Source organism: Hippoglossus stenolepis, chromosome 1 (genome assembly GCF_022539355.2).
Source record: "Hippoglossus stenolepis isolate QCI-W04-F060 chromosome 1, HSTE1.2, whole genome shotgun sequence".
Lineage (NCBI taxonomy): Eukaryota > Metazoa > Chordata > Actinopteri > Pleuronectiformes > Pleuronectidae > Hippoglossus > Hippoglossus stenolepis.
In genome coordinates this window covers 14,235,094-14,256,401 of record NC_061483.1, presented here as the reverse complement: position 1 = coordinate 14,256,401, position 21,308 = coordinate 14,235,094, and the positions used below count along the sequence as shown (strand labels likewise).

Here is a 21,308-nt window from a genome sequence, read left to right as displayed (position 1 = left end):
TATGTGTTCTGTAGATTTCCCGAGCTATAATCGTTACCCAACTGTAGAATTTCAAAGCCTTGATACATTATTGTGTATCATAATTAAACTATATTGTGAAAGTTCTAAATACATGCGGTTTAAAAATGTAAAGATTCAGACGTCTGTAAGTGTATCATTGCACCTGAAATGCATTCTGCAAACTAAAGTTGATGGTAGTTGTGCTTATGATATATTCTGTGTTCTGGAGATGGATGGGTGCAGTTTTGTGTTTTGTGTCCTGGCCACTAGATGTAGGCCTCTCACCAAATATCAAGAATCAGCAGTAGGCTTGACCACATCTTTCTAGGTCAAAATTAGTATTACTTATTGTAAACAGACATTGCTTAGTAATATTACTTGTTTAAATTAAGTTCTGTATGGTAGTAGGTTAAAATTGTACTGTAACTATGTGCCAATGTAAATTATCTAAGGTAAAGCAGTTAAAATTATTATGAGAGTGAATAGACTGATCTCTCTGTGGTTGTCTTATCAATCAGTGCCTTCCATTTGCAACATAAAATCATACTGCAGCTTAAGATCATGGATTTATATATATATATATATATATATATATATTTATTGTATTTGATGTGCTTGGTCTGAACCTGTTTCTCTGCATGCCCCAGGGCTGCTGTGTTGTCTGCTGACATAATGAAGGGACCATAAAAACATCAGAGATAATTATACGTGAAGAAGAAATTTCTTGCGTGCGATGCTTTGAATAATAGTCTTAAAGTGCAAACAGCCATCAACAGCTTCTGATTTATGTTTCCTTAACATTACTGATTGATTAAATTACTGGTTAGGAGTTAGTTGGTTAGAGTTTGTTTTGATTGAATTTCAACTGCTTGCCCTCAGGTGATCATGAACTTCAAACATCTGAATATAATTTTGTTTGAATAGTACAAAACTACGCACACAATCAACCTTTTCTTTGAAAGGAAATTATTCTACGCATATTTGGATATTAAAAAGATAGAATGTCACTCAGAGTGTATATCTCCGCCAAAGCCCAACAGTCCCTTGAAAATAAATCATAGCTGTCAGTTCCTTAAATGAGTTTCTTCATCAAGATCTATGAATCATTCCCTGGGAAAACAGTCACATCCTTTCTCACAATGTTAAAAAAAGTGAAAACATTTCCTGGATCTTTGTATACCACATCTTTCCAACAGCTCCAGTGGAAATCTGCATTTTCTGATAGTTTATTTGGTGAGAATTTGACAATGATTGAATGGACTGATCTGTTAACAGCTCTTATTTCCCACTATCAGCCTGACAGTGCAGCTTTTTGTTCAGTCACTGAGTCATTAATCATTTATCAACTGGCTTCTGTAATCTCTACCTATCTTCACCTCAGGGCAAAGGTCGGGATGTGTGCGGCTATAAGAAAAAAGCAGCAGCATGTCGTGTCAGCGCATGACCAATAACATACTATGAAATGCTTCCTGTCTCCAGCACATCGTACACTGTGCGTGAGCCAATTTACAAGATGTCAGGCTGGACTGTCTTTGTCCCTGTGTGAGCTGGTGCCTTCTAAACTCTAAAATCATCTCGATACATTCCAGTAAGACAGTCAGGATGCTAGTTTTTATTTCATGTTTAGATTTTATTGAATGAAAGTGACACAGCACTTTAACAATAACTCTCCCGTCTTTTACCACATCTGTGCACATTTAAAATTGGAGCAAAGCACCAGAAACAAGTCCCAGTGATACAGACATGAGATCTGGAGATTAAGAGCACTTTAGGTTTGCTAGTGGCTAAAGCAAATCTTCACCTTCTAAGTGGGAAGTTGTTAGAGTATTAAAAATTATTTTGATAGCAAAAATACAGTATCAAAATAAATAACAGTGTCACACAAGATGTTAGTAACACAGCCTACTAATCTTTGATTGAATGACTTTAGAAAACAAGCACACCGACTTCATGGATTTATTCTTCAAGTGAATTAATTAATTTGTCGTATGCAGCTTGATCCATGAGGCCGTTGAGTTCTTCGGGCTTCTCGATCGTCATCTTGATTAGCCACCCTGAAAGGTAAGATTTCAAATGAACAAGTTCTCATGAACCAGCTCTGACATTATTCTGGTTTGGCAGCTTTTTATCTGCACTGGCCACAAATTAACTGGGAGCAATTCCTGGAAACAACTATGACAAATGAACTGTTGGAGATTCTCACCCTCTTCATAGCAGGCTTTATTCACAAGTGCAGGATTCTCCGTCAGCTCCTTGTTGATTTCTGTCACTTCTCCTGTCAGTGGTGAGTACAGCTCACTGGCAGCCTTCACACTCTCCAAAGCACCAAACTCCTCTGAAACACACACAGACAGATGACTAAAGTTACTGTACGCAAACTTCACTAAGAGTTCAAGTTAATAGAATAAAAGGTATCGATGCATTAACATTTGAATAAAGGATAATTTTAACGTTTGTTTGCTGCCGTGGTTGTATTTCCTCCTCTTCCCAGGGGTTCACAAACTTTTGCACATAAACACACTCTTCATCTCACTACTGAGAAGTGTACTCCCGGCTCTTACCCATTTGTTCAAGTCTTTGGCCAACTTCAGGGAGTCCACAGTAAACCACATCACCTAATGCTTCCTGCAATGATAGAACACAGTGTATGAATTATAAACCCACTTTAAGTTTTATATAGAAGTCAGTAAAAGCAACAATGTAATCCAGACTTCAAATATACATTTTAAAAGGACAAGGCCGCTGCTGCTCTCTACTTTGTCGACTAATCCCATGAAAACATCAAGAACAGTGTAGTAGTCTCTCTCTCCAACAAATAATACTTAACTAAAGTGAAATTATGATCATGACTTCTTACTGCACATGTAGGGACAAATGTGTGAAACACTGTTTATAAAGTTCCCTCTGGTGAAGAAAGCTGGAATAAATATCCATACAAGATATAAAAATGTATTTATGTGCACGGCAGACAACTGTACAAAATGTGGTTTGATTAATCTTACACATTACTGAACCGTAGTGTATGTGCACAGCATCTCTCTTTTTCTGCTCCTTCTGCTGTAGTAAACAATCTGCCCCTTTAGAGCCGACCGAATCTCATCTGAACTTCTGTAAGTGCTGCCTTATGTATATATGAATAACAAAATACAGACATTAAAAGTAAACAAATGTAAGAAGGTTAATCCCAGCAGAAAAGCATATAGGCCACAGCATCAGAGATAACTGTACTGTAGGACTTTAAGCTCAGTTGAACTTTGTTCTCTGCGTAAATGCTGCATCTGCACAATCCTGTGGCAGCTGCACGTCCTAAACCCCTGTAACCTTGATCTGACACTAATTCGTATATATCTGTACAGTTCACTTTTGAGTGGCAAGGCTTTGCCACCATTGTTTCAGCCTTTAAATTAAACCTTCCACTACAAAGTCCAAAATCATTTGAGTTGAACATAACAATGATGCTGTTGCGTCAGACTTAGTCTTTCTTAAAAGTATGTGGTATAGTTCTATAACACCCTGGGGAAAACAGAAACAAATCAGTAGTCTGAGGTCAATAAAAATACCATTAAATATGTGGTCTACTCATGTATTGATGTTCTTTGCAGTCTGCTCATTGGTCTTTATTTATTCCATTATTCTTGCTGGGTTGTCTTTACATTTACATTTGCCGTTCACCATAGTGGGATGCTGTGGGTGCACGTGGTCAGAGCTTTGCAGAGTTCATATTCACAAACAGTTTCATTGCAACACTGTGCTCAGATTAATCACAGCCACAGTTTGACCATTTCCTTTTGAATGCAAGGACACAGGGGTTAACGAATATATACAGAGGCATTGAAACACTGCAAAGAGCACGTGCATGGGAAATACATAGTGTGGTAAATGCTTCAGAGGTTTTATACCAATAAATGTTTGACAACACGTAAAATAAATCTCCAAAGATATTTGCAGTTTCCTTTTAAAGTAAAGCAACAACCGATGCAGTAGACAAAGTGTTTCCTCTATCTCTCCACATCACCATCTTACATGATGTTATCCTACAGTCCTACTGGCAGTACTTCTGAGCGGTCAGCAGCAGAGATCAAATTATTTGCATTTTCAATTTCACTGCCTGTGTTGGTGCCAACACTGCCTGATACATGAAAACGCTGTTTATAAGTAAGCAACGGTTTCTCTGTGAGCTGCATTGAAGATAAAAGGTCACGTGCTTTCATTCGTAGCTTTGAAAGTCTATAGGTTGACATTTTCTGCACATCACTGCAGTCTGTCACTAATCAATTGTCTCCAACAATGGTAATAAAGCAGTAAATTAGCCTGATACAGTAAAGCTGCGGCAGGGGAGGACAAAGTGCACTGGCTAGCTGCACACTACAGGCGTGAGCGTATCACTGTTTCTATAATGCCGCCAGTGAACCTCTGAACCAAGCGTGTCATAAATCAATGGTGAGTAAAGGGACGTACCTGAGCATAATTGCTGATACCGACTGTGCCGATGCCTCCTTCTACTTTCACCCACTCGTGCTTATCTGTGAACTTTAGTGCTGTGGAAAGACAGAGACGAGTTAGTGTGGAACAGATGGATTCATTCATGTCTTTACACGTCAATAAAACTGTGAATCCCGATGATGAAAGAAGAATGAATTGCGGAAGTCTATTCTTTCTATGTCCTGAAAAGCATTTTACTGGAATAGGCCCAAAAGCTGAGGGAGTAGACAGTTTCTTATGCAACACTATGCGTTGTCAATTACAGATAAAACAAATGCTGTTTGCTAGCTCCATTAGAACAACCTCAAAAACCTTCAGCTTTGGATCCTGACCCTCAGTGTTTTTAACAGACAAAATGGCTTTGATTCAAAGCCCACGCTGTCACACTCAGAGAAGAGCTGCCATGGCTCAACAATATCCAGTGTTGGCATCACAACATGGAGGAAAATACAGGTTTGAACCAGATTGTGAGCTGTGCAAGATGTTGGTGATGTCTCCTGAGAGATATGTTGCACAGAGCCAGAGAAATGTTGTCATGATTTAACTGGGTAAGAGATTTTAAGATCACACGAAGTGACGTCTGTAAGGAGGAATAAACCAATGGAAGCTACGTTTAGACCACATGTAATCATGCAACCTTCAGGGTCGTGGGTGACATGTTGTTTAATGAGCTGCTGCTTGTAGCTCGAGACCTGTGGAATTTGTTATTTCCGCTCATTGATTAACATCCCCGTGATTTCACTTTTGCTGGGACACACAACAAGGAAATAAAGTCTCTCTGTAAACGTTCCCCAACACAACACGTGGCTGGCTCTTCTCTATGTGAACTGCAGCTTCACCACTTTTCAAAACAAACTTTTCGCTGCCCTCCATGCTGCATTCCTGAGCTTTTGTAGTGTGTGCAGCGGTGTGCACCGTTACAGCGGCTCCGTGCAGCTGCAACCTGCTGTATTCTCTCTGTATAACGTTCGATACCTGAGGACAGGACCGCGGTGGAGCTCAGGGTGCGCGGGGAGTCGCTCCTCCACAGCAGCCGGGCGGCGCAGAGCTGCGCTGCGGGCGCCAGCTGAGGGAGCCTGGGGGAGAAGTTCGCAGAGACGCGGCGCAGCGCTGTCCTCATCGCCATCTTCACCGGGAGTGAGTCCACTGCTCAGCCCGCTGCACCACACCACACCGCGGGGGCGAGCACCAGCCTACCCAGTGCGCGCTCCCGCCGGGAGAGTGTCAAGGGAAGAGTGGTGGGGGGACAACCCAGCACCCAATGTGACTTTATTCACTTTAAAATAACAACACATGTACAGTGGTTTATTATAAGAAAATAACTGTCAGGTTCATAAAGTAACAGTATTCACTTATAAAAACAGTCAAAGTAATGCATTCATGTTTGGAGTATTTCCGCAGGATGTTAAAGGGATAGTTCACCCAGAAATGAAAATTCACTTATCTACTTACGACTACGCCGATGGAGAGGTGAAGTGTTTGAGTCCACAAATCACCTCTGGAGTTTCAGGAGTAAACAGAGTTGCAGCCAAATCTAATACAATTAAAGTAAATGGTGACCGATTCGTTAAATGTAAAAAAAAAAAACAACAGTAAAAAACACAACATGCCTCCATTCGGCTCCTGTGGTGTCATTCAAGTGCCTGTGAGCCCCGACATTGAAATTTGACTTGAAACGTCATTTACACCATGTTTTTAGTCTAAATGTCCTCTGTGATCCACGAACAAGGCGGATGTTGATGTTTTAACCATACGTTGATATGTTATAATGTGAAAATGTTCATGTTCAAAGAAGTTGGATATTTTAAGCTATCACATTTTGACTTGATATGTTTTTACAATTGAAAATGAAAAGTTTTATGTTGTAACAACTATCACATTATTACGTGATAGATTTTACATTATAACCTGAGCAGTTTTATGTTTTAATGATAGGTTATAGCATAACAAGTTTTACGTTTGAACAATAAGTTATCACATTATAAAGTGATGCAGTTTATGTTATAATGTGCATAAAGTTTCATGTTTTAACCATATTAATGGAACATCACTTTTTACAGCTCAATCAACCAAGACAAAACTAGTCATGGCTCCTACAGCTCCAAGAGAGACATCAGTCGCAAAACTAAATTTCACTGGACTTAAACCAGGCCAACAAGCAGAACACCTAACATGATCTTCGACTCAGATCTAAATTGTAAGACTGATTTACGAATGGTCTTAATCTGCCTTTTACCACCTTAGAATCAGTACCGAAGTACAATCCACTCTTTTCAGTTAATTGTGTTATTATAGTATTTGAAATATGCTGTTGGTTAGTGATGATGAAAAATAAATTGTATAGAGTTAATGGTTGATCTTGATGGCAGTCACAGTGGTAAATACACAGGTCAAATTCCATTCAGAGAAGATTCTTGTTCCAGCTCACATACAGGCCGCCACACTAAAGCTTGACATTAAGAAACGTCTCAGTATTATAGTATATGGGAGGGATCAGATAATAAGTCTAGGCCTCTTTGTGATAGCAGGATCATCATTATCTTCGTGATGCCGGAGACTCTCAGGGTTCCTCTCATCTCTGTGAAAAAGACAGGTTGGCAACTCGGAACGCAAAACATAAACATCCCAATCTAAAGTGTTCCTGCAGAGGCCTTATGAGATCTCAGATCAGCCGCCTGTGAAACTACATCAGGGTCAGGAAAAATAAAAGATACATCAAGTCACAAAATCCCTGACAAGGTCTAATCTGAAACAATGCATCTTTTTATACAATGTATCTTTTGTTGTTAGAAGTTGTTATCAGTTATATTAAATGTATCTGAAAAGTACAATGGTCCCCTCAAATACACCTACCTATGTACAATACTTGAGTAAATGTACTAAGTTTCTGCCTCCACAGCAACTTGATCCATAAGCTACATAAGCAACTGTCCTAAATAGACACAAGGCCAACCTGCACATTGATTCCAATCCAGCAGCCGCGGTCCTGCTGCCTGAAATCACCTGAGCTGTGTCCTCTCCAGCATGTGCATGGCTGAGGTCTGATTAGATCTGATCCCAGAGCATTGGTTGAAGAATCCACCATCACAAGTGTCCTGACGGAGCTTTTCACAGGTTGAACTTCAACACACCGCAACACCAGACCAACCAGACCTTTGAAAATGATTTGGTGGAGCATATCCACTTGATGCTGCAAAATGAGGCCAAAAAGTGTAAGAAAAGTCTTCTTCCAAATCCTCAACTGCCCAGAGGACCTGAAGTACAAACTCAACCTGGATGTCTAGAGAGGGGCTGACATCTCCATAAACTACCTCAAGCCTACAGAGAGATTTGCCGCAGACTCCAAACCACATCAACATGCTGAGAGAGGAAGCAGAGACACAAAGAGGGCTGACTCAGCAGGAGCTTGGTTTTCAGGAGGAGAGGCAGAGAGCACCACATGGAGGAGGAGGTCGTATCTGCACCGATTCTGACAGAAGACACCTCCTACAACAACAGAGCCTGAAGAGACTGAATCGTACTCTTGGTCCTATATGACAATGACATTGTTTTTTCTGCACATACATACTGGATGATTAGATTTTTTAAAGTTTATTAAAGACTTTTGAAGTACGCATGTTTGCGTAGTTATCCTTGTCAGGGCTTTGCATTAACTTCCCTTCATTTTGGAAAGCCGAACCAAAAACCTATCCCTAACCTTAACAATGAGCAAACCTTAACCTAAACAAAATTCACATCTTACTACTTAACCTTTACCAGGACCTCAGAAATGATGTTTTGCATCATTAGGATCTGGCTTTGGTCCCCATGAGGTCTGCTGTTCCCGACAAGGTTAGTGTTTATGCTGGTCTTAAAGACGTAACAAAAACACACACGCACACACAAAGGAATGTTAACAGCATTTGTGGCGTCTGTCTGCAGTTTGCTCCTGTTTCCTGTAACCCTAAAGCTGCTTGTGTGAGAGTGAGTCATTTCATCTACGTCAGTCAGCACTTTCATGAGGGGATTTTTGTTTATTATTTTGTCCTTGTTTAAGCCTCCTCTAAACATTTGTTAGTTTTCACCTGTTTCTAGTAATAAATTATTTGATTTGAATCACAATCCAGGGTTCAGATTTTAGTTTGGAAACATGTTGCATCCTGTGGTGGAAATTTCTCAATAAACTTGGAGATCAAACTTGTCTGAGATTTATAAATTAAGCTTTTTGAAAGGAGAGCTTAACGGCACCTATAGATACAGATAGCACAAGAGCTGAAGAGCCCTGATCAGAATGTGTCTTAATCATTCACTCCCCCTGTGAGGGTGGTTTTGTTACACAGCCACTGTATTTCCACTTTCATTTAGGAAATCCTGCAATTCTGCTACACCATTAAGACAGTTTTATCTGGTCTGTGTGATCTTAGTATAGGAAGTGAGAGCCGCAGGCAGAGAACGTCAAAGCAGTTCCACAAACACGTTAAAGCAAAGGTAAAATGTTTTTCCATTACAAGTCCTACAAGGGACACGAGTGTGAGTGAATCACTTTTAATTAATTACTAGACGGAAAGAACAAATATGACTGGATGCAAATAATTACATAACTGATTAACATACAATTAAATTCAGAAGACATTTGTAAAGCATTGTTTGCAAGTTAATGTAAATAAATGTAAATTGGAAGTTGGCACATTTAACTATTGTTTTCCAGTTTTCTTGCATCACTGACTTTAATGTTTACTTATCCAGCTGCAGGGTCAGTGTGACTATGCTCTCTCCCAGTGGAAGAGTCAAAGGGCATTTCTAAAAAGGGACTGAATTAAATCAGTTGTTTGTTCTGTAAACGGACTGAAAACATCACAAGAGACTCAAACGTGTAGATTCATTTGCCTTTTATTCAGATCTAACCATGTTTAAATGGTCTTGGCAGAGGAATTTTGATTTTGTGGAATCAAACAAGTAAAAGAGCAGACCTGGTAAAAACCGATGGTTAGACTGAGAAAACTTTCAAGCTTTATTAGGAGCTAGAGCTTTGTTGTCATGTGATGTATCTAATCTGTGTATTTGGCAACAACAGTCAAGCACCGTTTGACATATCTCAACATATATTTCATCCAGGTCTGCATACTTCAGGTCACATGATAGCATTTACATTCTGGATGACCATTAGGATCAGAATGTGTCCTTGAAAGTAAGAAAAACATAAGTGAAAGAAAAAGTCTGACTGACACAGGATGGTTTCCCTTAACAGCAACGATGTGACTTTTGTCAGACTAACATTGATAAAACACAAAACCCTGGAGATTCCACTGATGACCACAGTGAGGTGAAGGTTTTGATACTGACTCCTGCTCAGATCAGAAGTCATGTGAGGTCAGGTCATTAGACAGACGTGCCCTCTACGGGTGCTGATGACTTGTTGTCGTCAGGCTTCATGGCAGGGAACAGCAGCACCTCCTGTGAAAAGACAGAACTGTCAGACTACTGAGGAAGAGGGGTAATAATGTGCACATCAAGTAGGAAAACATGAAAATAGCATCACTTATAAACTGACTTAAAGCAACTATTTCAATAAGAGTCAGCTCCTTTCATCAATCAGATCAGATATGATTAATATTTGAATCTGGGGGGGAAATATTGGTGCACTAGGATGTGTCCCGATGGAAAGAGAAAGAACAAACAATGGCAAAAAATACTACATAGAGATAGTTTATATTATAAATAGATAATATTTTAGGTTTATTTTTTATTATGAAACTGACTTTTCATCTTGTTACAGCTCTGAATGACCATCACCATACCAGTGAGGTTTACCAAGCTACAGCAGGAGGCTACAATCCGTCACAGGTGATTGGCCTGAGCTTTATTAGTGAATCTTTCTCGTAGCACAGGGAAATGTCAAGACATGACGGCTGTGGTGGTTGATGAATGCACAAAGCAAAACAGGTCAAATGTTGCCTTTAACAATGACCAAGATTTTCCCTTAGCCTTCATTAAGGCAATCGGATCAGAATATGCTCAGATTGGTTATTTTCAAAGACAACGTCAAATAAGGACCAATCAGGATTCATACGACAGCTTTACCTTGATGTTGTTGGAGTCGGTCAGGAACATGGTGAGACGATCGATGCCCATTCCCCAGCCAGCGGTTGGTGGCAGACCATACTCCAGAGCCGTGCAGAAGGTCTCATCAATGAACATGGCTTCATCATCCCCCTCAGCTTTGGCCTGAAAAAGATTAAATTCTTATTATCAACATGCACGGATGTACACACTCCCACTGCCACGGTCAGAAGCCTGAACCTTTAGATAATTGGACGAGGTATCAGGGTAGATGGAGAAAGGTTTGATCCTCACCATGGCTTGCTGCTCAAACAGCTCCCTCTGCCTAATTGGATCATTCAACTCAGTGTAGGCGTTGCAGACTTCCTTCTTCATCACAAAGAGCTCAAAACGCTCCGTCAGGCCTTTCTCCGATCTGTGCCTGAAACAATGACAGGATTTCCTTATGAACCTGAGCACTGCATTTTCAAACCATAAATATGAATTTGAAATGAAGTGTTTCTCACCATTTTGCTAAGGGACTCATGATTTGAGGGTGGTCGCAGATGAATGTGGGATTGATGCACGTGACCTCAAGGTAATCTCCAACCAACTGCAGAGGAAAACGTAATTGGTAAAGGCTTCAGAGAAAAACATGGAGAGAAGCAGTAAACTGTAAAATAGGTGGTGGTTTTCATCTATAGAGCACCTTGTCAAGGAGGCGGGCAGTTGTTCTGGGTGGAGGACATTCGACTCCTTTCTGTGCGCAGAGGACGTCAAAGAATTTACGTGTCTCTGGGGACAAAAGGGTGGAAGACAAAGAGGAATCAGATAAACTATCACTGAGGTGTTTTTTCCTAGAAATTATAAATCTGTGAAATACAATCAAATTTGTGGAAGAGTGATGAAGAAAGAATATCACAGAGAAGAGGAAAAGAAAGACATATTCTAATCTCACTTTTCAGAGGCAGTTTTTCATTTAATCTCTACAGACTCTCACCATCACTGTCGTAGCTGTCAGCTGGAGGGAATTTGACTCCCATGATCTTCTCCAGGTCGTGGGTCATGCTCACTCTTCTGAATGGGGGAGTGAAGTCAATCTCACAGGCCTGACCCTCTGGACCATCAGGGTGATACGTCACCTTGTATCCTCCAGTGATGTGCTTCACCATTCCTGAAGCAAAGAGGGAGCCACTGAGTTAGGGAGAGCAGTTTTACTATTTGCCCACTGTACACATTTCCCGTAAATACCAAGTTTACAAGAAACCGAGCTCTATGACAGGTTCATACAGCAAAAACAAAAGAGAAACTAAAAGTTCACTTTGGGTTGCACAGGGCGTTTCTGTGGCAACATTACCTCTGAGAATTTGTTCTGCACCAGTCAAATTTTCCATGTGTATATAGTTGAGGGGCCACCTGAGAAGCTCATGGAAAGCTCCACACTGACTGCAGGTCATTGTACATTTTTGTTCTACACTATTTAGTACAGCAAATATTATAGTGTCAGCTGCTCGTTTAATTATGATACACAGAATTCAGAGCAATTAATTAGTAATCTATTTGTTGGTAAATAAAAGTTTACATTTCCTACTGAATCAACTCAAGAAAAGGGAGGCATTTCTTTCTAGAGACTTGACATTAGACTCTTACTTTCATTCGCCGTTCTCCTTTTAAACAGCACTCCCATCTAGCCAATCATGTCGTCTTGGAAATCCAAGAAATCCCAAATGCCTCCCTCAAAATATGAGGCGACAGCTGAAGACACAATCGACTACAAATCTACAAACCTAGAGGCAATGAGACTGAGCTAAGCACTTTAATTGTGTGAATCCAGCAGCACAGAGATGATCACAGCCAAGTGAGCTGTGCTCTGTGCATCCGGGACATACCAAGAGCATTTCTGACATGGTTACAGGAGGCTGTGACAATCAGGGTCACATTCCCCTTTAAACACACTGGGGCGCTCAGCAAGTCACCAACATACCAAATGTCAGTGCCCTGCAGGAACATACCAGTTCACTGGTGCTAAACTGCAGCCTGCGCTAGTGTTTTCACTTACCCGAGAGAAGTTTCTCTGTGATTTCCATCAAGTCATTGTAATCTGCATAAGCCATGTAGAATTCACAGGTAGTGAACTCTGGATTATGAGTCAGGTCGATGCCTTCATTCCTGAACTGACGACCAATCTCATACACTCTGTCCATTCCACCAACCACAAGCATCTGCAGGAACAATATGAAGTACAGTATAAATATGATATTTTGAGAAATGTAACAAGGCCAAACCCAGAGGGAAATTACTCAAACATTCCCTCTGGAAATGATTGCTGAGAAGAAGGACTCGATGAGAGACACTCATTAATATGTTACCTTGTGGTAGAGCTCAGGAGCAATCCTCATGAACAGGTTCATATCCAGATCGTTGTGGTAAGTAACAAATGGACGAGCCACTGCTCCACCAGGAATAATGTTCATCATTGGTGTCTCAATCTATGGGATTCAGCAAAGCAAATTTTAATGCTCTGATTTTAACTGACTCAAATGTTGAAAAAATTTACAAATTATTAGTGAGAGGATTTTTTAATAAAAATCCATATTTCTTACAAATTCAATAAATATGTGAGTAAATAAAAAAAAATTCCACAAAAGCTGAAAATATACAGACTCATACAATTGATTGGTTGTGTGACTCGATCAACTTAAATGTCTCAATCTGCTTCAGACTCCACTTCTTACCTCTAAAAATCCGAGCTGATCCAGGAAGTTACGCAGGTATGTGATGATCTTGGAGCGAGTTATAAACTTCTGCCTCACGTAGTCATTGAGGATCAGATCCAAGTAGCGCTGTCGGAATCGTGTTTCCTTTGAGAGACAGATCGCACAGTGGTGAGAAAAAGACTTTCAAAGTTGATTGTTGCAGTTGTAGAGATGATGACATTCAATTTGTTTTTTTCTTCTCCATCAACACTGGCTGTTGTGACCAAATATGGATTTCCTTGAAGAAAACTTCAGTTAAATTTGGGAACCTTGCAAAAATCCTATAACTTTAGTTTGGTGTTTTCACCATGTTTGCAATTCTTTTAGTCTCATAAATTCTTAATTCTCAATGGATTGGGTTGGAATCTGTACCGTACAACAAATGATACTGAAACTGAACCCCTAAAGAAATGTTTCATTATGCATTCAGGTTAAATGCCTTTGCTGAATGTTTTACAATTAACAAGTGTTTCCCGGTCAAAGAATACCCACTGAGCCGGTTTGTCTTTGGATTCAGCAAATTTGAAAGTTACATCTTGAAATTGCTTGTTCTATACTATAATGTCATTGTGTTCCATGTGTCTGGACTAAACATCAATCATTAGCCCATAGCTCAATGCACATATATCATTTCACAATTATATTTAATTAACTGGTGGCATTAGAAAACAGTCAAACAAGAAAAGTGGCTACCCCCACCTGAAACAGGTTTGGGCAGATTTTTACTAAATTGACTGCAACATACTCGCATGCGAAACAGTGCACTAAGAGATTAGTTAATCTTTAAGAAATGTGATGTGATAGTGAGATCATCGAGGAAAAGGCTCATAAGACTAGACAAATTGAGGAAGTAGTTATGTAAGGCTGCTGGTTCCCATGATTCTTCTTTCTCTACTAAGAAAAGAAAGAAAGAAACGTGTCTCATTTGAGAGTTCAATTTTCTGTAAAATAATTCTGGTAGCATTATACCAGATAAACTGGAAACTTCCCCAGCTTGCTTGCTCAATAGGTTGTATACCGCCCAGCACTAGTTACAACAATATAATAAATATAGTTCAGACTTTCACAATGCAATGCTTAAAAAAGAATCTGTCACTGCCTCAGATGCAAAGCAACTTTAAAGACATAAGAACTAATGCTTCTACTTTGTATTAAATAATTAGTTTTTAGTCAGAATGAAATATCTAAATGTGGAATTTACAGAAATGGATGATTTTGTTGCTGTCAGGAAGAGAGATGCTTTAAGACGTCCCTCACTGACAGTGAGTGTCTCATCACGTCAGTCATTACCTTGTCTTTGAGGCCGAAGTGGAGGTGCGGCAGCATGTGCAAACAAGGAGACAGCAGGGTCAGCTCGACGGGAATGATGCTCAACTCCCCTTTCTTAGTCTTCCCCGGGTTACCACGGACGCCGATGATGTCACCACGGCGTAGTTTGTTGTTGATGGCCACAAAGGCTTCCTCAGACTTATAGTTTCTGACAACGGAAAAAGAAGATACAGTTCAGAAAACAAACTCACCGCACTCATAATTATCCAAATGAATGTCAATTTATATGAATCTGCAAAAATATACGTTGAATATACTGAACTGTGACCTCAATTTGTAATCCTGAAAATAAAAACCATCTACAGAACCGCAAATAAAAAGGGTGCTTTTGACATTGGCCGTCAATCTGTACCTTGAGTTTGCCATAACCTGCAGCTTGACGCCTTCGCCTCGCAGGTCATAGAAGATCAGCTTGGCCCCAGATGCCCTCTTGGCATGGACGCGACCTGAAAAATAATATATTAAGTTTTACAGGGGCTCTACTGCTGAATTACACTATCGGTATGAATTAGCTCATAAGTATAGGATCATAAAATATTTCTGGTACCTGTCACATTGAGAAAAACATCTGTCAGCTGGTCTCCTGGCTGTAGATGATTGTATTTCTCAATGAAATCTGTGAGTGACAGGTCTACATGGTACTTGTGTGGGTACGGGTCCTCAGCTGTGCCCTTCAGTTCCTGGATGGCCTGGGAGCGGATCTTGAAGTATTGCTACAAAAGAGGAAAACGCATTGTGATTGAGACTAAAACATAAGAGGGTTTAATAAGTAAAGGTGTAATCATAGTACAAAAAAAACTCACATTTGGGTCGAGAGTCTCCTCATCCAGCCCACAGACATCTTGCACTGCCTGGTCATTGGATTCTTTCTTTTGCTCCACCTGCTCTTTGACCTTGGCATCTTTCTCGGCTGCCTTCTTGTCAGCTTTCATTCGTCTCTTCAGCTCACTGATAGAAAAGTGAGGAGGAATCCAAATATTACATTGTTGCTGTTAATGACACAACTACAGCTGAGATTTAATGGACATTCAAACTAAGGAACATGACACACAAATGATTTCCCACTGTACATCTTGTTCTAAACTGTAATTAAAAACAAAAACAAAGGAATGGGCACAATCTAGTAATAACAGACACACAACAAATAATCATGCAGACAGGGGAGAGGAACCACATTTGCTCTGGTGACAAAAGGTTGGTTGTTTTCTCACTGGAATGGAAAAGCCACCAACCTTTTGTCACCTCTCGATTGGTTCCCGTAAAATTGAGCCGGGACTGCAGCTGTACGTGGGGACGCACATTTTAACCACTGTCCCCTGACACCACAGGCTCGGCACAGCTGCTGCCTGGCTGCCCTGACCAGACACAGCATGCTGAGCTACCACAGTCAGCAGCAGGCACACCTGAGGAAATAGACATAAGCCGTTTTCAGACACGAACTCCGGAGAATATCGGCAGAATTGGGTCCCGACTTTGTCTTTCACGCATTAATTAAAGCAGCGGGCGATTCTCCTCTCAGATGTGTTGACATAAGGGTTGCAAAGGGGCGGAAAATTTCCGGTCAATTTCCGGAAACTTTCCATGGGAAGTTAAGCTCGGGAATTCGGGAAATTTTGACACTTTTTTTGCAAATGTTAGCTTATAACAGGTAACTTAGATGTAGTTGAAAACAAGACTAGGCAAGCCTAGCTCAGCTGGAACCTGGATGCAGCTAGTTAGGAACATTGTCTGCCAGAAACGTAAACCTATGACTTTCTGTTGTTTTTTAACGTCTTTGTCATTACCTAGCATATTGATTACTTGTTACACTGAAGTTTATTTGTATACAGTAGGCTAACTTTTTACAGCAGTGAGAGTAGGATGTATGTATGTCCACACAAAAGTACACCATCACCTCGATTACTCGCGGCTGTTGGGGTCCATCAAAAAAGCGCGAGTTGAGCTACTTATCAAAAATAAAAGTAATTACCGCAAATTAAAGGCTGAGCAATAAAAACGTCATTCAAAACTCTATTTTAAAGATGTATGGAATGCAGCACACGCTGTGTTTCTTTGAAAAGGATGTAGCTAGCTATTGTAAACCAAATTGACAGAATTAATGGATTGTTTTATTTTTCTCTCAACCCGACATGATCAAAAGTCCTCTTGTCCGAGAAAGCACGCTGTATCCATTATTGATTGACAATGCAAACAGGTAACTGTATTTATAGTCCACAGGAACAAAATTGTCTTGCTGGCAAGTGGCTAACGTTAGCAATTCTAGATCTTGCAGCATGATCTTGGTTAAAACAACCAAGATCATGGTTGATCATGGTCGATGACGTCATCAGTGTTGGGACCTGGTTTTTGGGAGACCAAAGCTCTGCCTATATGTGCAGCCAAAAGCCTGAAGCCGCATGTCCCTCCAGGACTCAGTCTCCCAGGGGCCATCAACATCACACAGAGGTGTGAAAACCCCCCCAGGGACACAGGTTTCAACTCCCATTGGTCACTCTGGACCCCATGACCTGTGAGGTCACCGGGCCAATATAAGGCCAGGTCTCCCCCTCTTCTCTCTTCTGCCCTTTTTCTACAATCCTTCCACAGGAGGGAAGGCTGTCGAGCCTCTTCTCCAGCTCACATCTTCTCTTCCCATCCAACTCTTCGAGAGGAGCACAAAGGTGCAGCTTCCAGCTCATCTCACCAAGGAAACCTCCTCGTACTCCAAGCTCTACCAACCCTTCAAGCAGCGAATCGATGTCCTGCTGGAAAACTTCAGCCACCAACTGAGCTGCAGAACTCAACAGAATCACCAAGGCAGGAGCCACACGGCCAGCCAGACGACTTCACAGAACTGCGAACTGCACAGCAACTCTTTTTCCCCTTTCCACGGACAGGTAACACAACTGGGCTTAATAATTATACTAGGCTAAGCAAGACTGTTTATTCGATTCTGTGTGATGTTTATAAGTTTGATTTGTGGTGTTGTGATATTTTGGGTACAAGTTATTGAGAAAGTAATGTTAGTCTGTTATGCTCTTCACAGTCTTTCGTTGCATCCAATCTAGTAACTTTGTCTAATTTGGCACACACACAGACACATGCATATTCCTTCATCTAATTAGCTCTGACTCCTGCTACATGTCGTAAAGACAATAGGGGGGAAGGGTGTTATCGTCAAAGTGGCCAGCCGTCATTTTGGAAGCACAAAGGGGGGAAAAGGGTGTTATCTCTTTGGCCAGCCGCCATTTTGAAAGCATGCTGACTCAGACACACACACATGTATACTCACATACCTATCTTTGTTTAGTAAGTACACCGTTAGTAATTTTATGTTTTTATACTTTATTATATTCATAACAAATGTTTTTTCATTAATGTTGCATAAGTGAATTTTGCCAACCTCTACACTGTCAAGAACTCCATATCCTTCAACTTAGTTAACTATCTATATGGTAATTTTGGTTATAGTTATTAATTTAATCCCGTGTTTTTGATTGCATCACATCGACACTGTCGTCAGCGCTTAAAACCAAAATCTCTGTTGACATCTTTGTCTGTGTCTTCTATGTGTAACACAACTTTTTTTTCTCCATTCTGAGATATTTGTATTCTAAGTGTTTATTTTTTATTTTTGCTTCTGTCACGTTTTTGAAACATCACCAACACGCCCACTTGCTTGCGGTGAATCTTCCAGAGAATCTCCTGCTGTGTGCTCACGTTGGCTCCTCCAGACATTATCCAGAGTTTTTTACTCAGGGGCTGGAAAGGTCCAGAGCCTCTGACCCTGATCACTGCATCCTCACATTCAGCCCCTCGGGATAATGTCAGAAGATTCTCTGGAGTTCATGTCTGAAAGTGGCTTCATATATCTGGACAGTGTGCAGCTCTTCTAACAAAGATGTCTTTAGACAATCAGGAAACACTGATGGGGGGGAACGTAACTCAGACCAAGTCCCAATGAGGTAGAAAGAAAAGGCAGCAGACTTTACATTAAGAAACTGGTGGAGGATTTGACTTTACTTTCGATTGGCCAAGCGGGTGTGTCACAGACAACAGTGGAAACACAAGACAACCCTTCAGCTGATTTCATTATTAGATATGTCTCAGTTCAAATGAGATAAACTTCTAATCTTTGATTATGTTTGTTCCCTTGATGTGCTCCACCTGAGACAGAACTATTTAATGAAGAAATCATTAACGTTTGTTTGCATTTGGAGAAAGTCTGAGCTTTAGAAAACGCAGTTACCACCACTGAAGACTTGCTGGGACGCTCATGTACAATATGAAATATGACTACAACAAAACATCGCGATTATACATTCGACACGTTCAATTCAATATTAAACACAATCGAATCCGAAAATCAATGTGAAGAAGACATTTTTTTTCTAACATGCGTTTCGGATCTTGTAGTTTTTCTGTTTGGCAAAACGCACGACCACAAATAGCTCCAGCTCACATTCAGAAATACAACTACCAGAGGCATAACCGAACTGAATCATGGGATATGTAGGCTCCTCTCCAGCCTCCATATGGACTCCTCACTTCACTAGAACCTGATGTAACATGGAGTCACACCGCGCGGCCACGTTCTAAACAGTGACGCGTGTCGAGGCCGCGGGTCGTTTCAGTGAAATAACAGCGCGTGCCGGGTGGAGAAAGGTTTAAATGTGACCGTGGAAATTCGGACGCTTACTTTTTGCTGAGTTTCTCTCCGTCCACCTCTGTCACGTCGGCCATGTTTCACTCTGCGCTCCGGAAAGATCTGAGGACGTGCGCGCGCCGCAAACACGCGAGAAGTGGATGGTGCGTTTGGGGGACGGTCGGGAAATGAGCAAGGGGCAACATCCCGAGCGATGAGGCCAATACGGAAGTGCAAAAAGCTGCAGTTCACTGGATGGCCACTTGAGGCTGGCTCCAAGAAGGAGTCAATTCCCATTGACTCCCATGTTAAAAAGCCCGACTTTAGAGCAGAATTAAACCTGTTTACAGCATGGTTCAAAAAACGGTTTTAGTCTCAATCACTAAGTTCTTCCTTCATGACAACTCTGAGGGGGGTGAATTTTTTTCTAACTCACTCGTTTAAATTATATAGAGGTTTGAAATTATGAATAATTATCACTTGATGGACAGGTGACGTCACCGTTAGCTCGCGACTCCAGCTCCTAGCCTGTTGCCGGCTCGGCTTCACCTGAGCTAACAGGCTAACAGGCTAACACCCGTCACCGAACAGGACCTGAGTCTGTGGAGAGGTTTCACTCACATATCGGATGAATAATACGGTTTGATGTTCGGCTTGTTCCCCGGACGGAGAACTTAAAGACGTCTGCGCTCCCGTTTCTGTGGTAAGTATAGTATGTTATTTATGTGTTAGTAGTGATGAGCAGGTATCGGTGTCTCTGTACCTGCCTTGTTAGTTTAGCTCCGCTAGCCTGCAGGCAAGATACCAGCAGTAATGGCGATGCTAACGGGACCGTACGGGAGTTATTGAACCGACATGAACCGAGACAGGCGACTGTGTGTGTTTGGAGAACAAGCTCCACCACGTAAGATATCTAATGTTATGCAAAGTTGTTTCACTCGCCAACCCATTTGACTTGACTACGTTACACAGATTATTATTCTGCAGAAACAGATTTACTGTGATCAACTGAAACGTGAGTATTTAAAGTCACATCTGCATTTTAAGAGCAGCTGTTTAAAGTAGCATTACGTCTCCTAAAGCTCTTTATTCAGAGTATTGGTGTTGTAACGTGTTAGTGAAAACTAAACTTGTCGGCTACATTCAGTTTTTACATCGTTAATCTTAGGCAGACTTTACTGAATTATTGTGTTAAATAAGTGGACATGCAGAATAATGTATTTTTTTGTCACATAAATAAATTATAGGAAGTGTAACTTTACTAGAATAGACAGTCACATAGAGAACCTGAGGCTGATGTCCACCACCTATTTCCTAAGCTGAAATTATTATGATCTGATGAACTTTGAAGTAATAAACTTGTATTTTTACCATGTAAAAGTCTGTTAAGGAGTTAACCTGGCACATGTATGACTTTACATATCTGTGTATTTGTGTTGAATGTTCCTCTAGGTGACTCAGACAGCCTGCACCTGTGGATGTCCAACATGAGACACAACTGGAATCCAACCAGACTGAACACTGAGGGTCATCACTTCAACACTGACTCCAGGTACAGACCTGTTTTCATAACTTAAAAACAATCAAAGCAAAGTATTGCACATAATACAAAATGTATTAAATTATATATGCAATACTATTAATGTGGAAGAACTTCATACTGTACATTCATTGTCTTGGTAGTGCACTGTTTAATCCCAAACCATATTCAAATACATTGAATATCCACAGAAAATAAGGATACAAACTTTGTTCATAAGTAACACTTCCTCTACAATAATGCCATACTTTTATGTTTCCTGTCATTTTATTAGGGATGGACGAGCCTGAAGGACACAGCTGTGCTGACCTTGTTCTGTCTCTTATGGCAAAGAAGAAAAATAAAACACTGGGTTTTTATCTAAAGTGTATCAAATCAGAAAGTAAAAGGTAAACATTGTTCTGATAAGTGTTCATTTTTTTAACCAACCATAATGAATATAGAAATTAACTCTATTATCCATGACACTTAGCAATGACTCTAAACAGTTGCAGGCCATCTTTAGTTAAGGGAGGAAAACATGAAGTGTTGTGCAGATGAAGCTGGTGCAGGTCGTCCT

The 21,308-nt window shown here is 40.7% G+C and overlaps 2 protein-coding genes across 3 annotated transcripts; both read right to left on the bottom strand.

Moving 5' to 3' along the window:
* Window positions 1-1,609: 1,609 nt before the first annotated feature.
* On the bottom strand, window positions 1,610-5,713 carry gcshb (glycine cleavage system protein H (aminomethyl carrier), b). Its single transcript, XM_035164439.2, has 5 exons — window positions 5,458-5,713; window positions 4,459-4,538; window positions 2,562-2,625; window positions 2,204-2,335; window positions 1,610-2,054 (listed from the first exon to the last, which is right to left on the bottom strand). Exons 1-5 carry the CDS (start codon window positions 5,606-5,608, stop codon window positions 1,957-1,959), a joined length of 525 nt encoding a protein of 174 aa, XP_035020330.1. The 5' UTR covers window positions 5,609-5,713; the 3' UTR covers window positions 1,610-1,956.
* A 3,622-nt stretch (window positions 5,714-9,335) lies between these two features.
* Window positions 9,336-19,421, bottom strand: kars1 (lysyl-tRNA synthetase 1). Of its 2 annotated transcripts, XM_035159165.2 has the most exons (15): window positions 19,264-19,401; window positions 15,818-15,988; window positions 15,389-15,533; window positions 15,133-15,298; window positions 14,938-15,031; window positions 14,547-14,733; window positions 13,236-13,361; window positions 12,870-12,989; window positions 12,560-12,722; window positions 11,501-11,674; window positions 11,210-11,295; window positions 11,028-11,113; window positions 10,816-10,942; window positions 10,543-10,686; window positions 9,336-9,915 (listed from the first exon to the last, which is right to left on the bottom strand). In XM_035159165.2, exons 2-15 carry the CDS (start codon window positions 15,955-15,957, stop codon window positions 9,841-9,843), a joined length of 1,833 nt encoding a protein of 610 aa, XP_035015056.1. In that variant the 5' UTR covers window positions 15,958-15,988; window positions 19,264-19,401; the 3' UTR covers window positions 9,336-9,840. The 2 variants fall into 2 exon arrangements, with proteins under 2 accessions (XP_035015056.1, XP_035015064.1); XM_035159173.2 differs by lacking the exon at window positions 15,818-15,988 and having other exon boundaries at window positions 19,264-19,421.
* Window positions 19,422-21,308: the final 1,887 nt, after the last annotated feature.

Coding starts and splice junctions, on each gene's coding strand:
- kars1 (XM_035159165.2), bottom strand. CDS start 15,957: ATGCTGTGTCTGGTCAGGGCAGCCAGGCAGCAGCTGTGCCGAGCCTGT. Junction 15,534..15,817: donor CAATCGAGAGGTGACAAAAG/GTTGGTGGCTTT, acceptor CTTTTCTATCAG/TGAGCTGAAGAGACGAATGA. Junction 11,675..12,559: donor CACAGAGAAACTTCTCTCGG/GTAAGTGAAAAC, acceptor TCTTTGCTTCAG/GAATGGTGAAGCACATCACT.
- gcshb (XM_035164439.2), bottom strand. CDS start 5,608: ATGGCGATGAGGACAGCGCTGCGCCGCGTCTCTGCGAACTTCTCCCCC. Junction 4,539..5,457: donor CACCGCGGTCCTGTCCTCAG/GTATCGAACGTT, acceptor GTCTTTCCACAG/CACTAAAGTTCACAGATAAG. Junction 2,336..2,561: donor CCAAAGACTTGAACAAATGG/GTAAGAGCCGGG, acceptor TGTGTGTTTCAG/AGGAGTTTGGTGCTTTGGAG.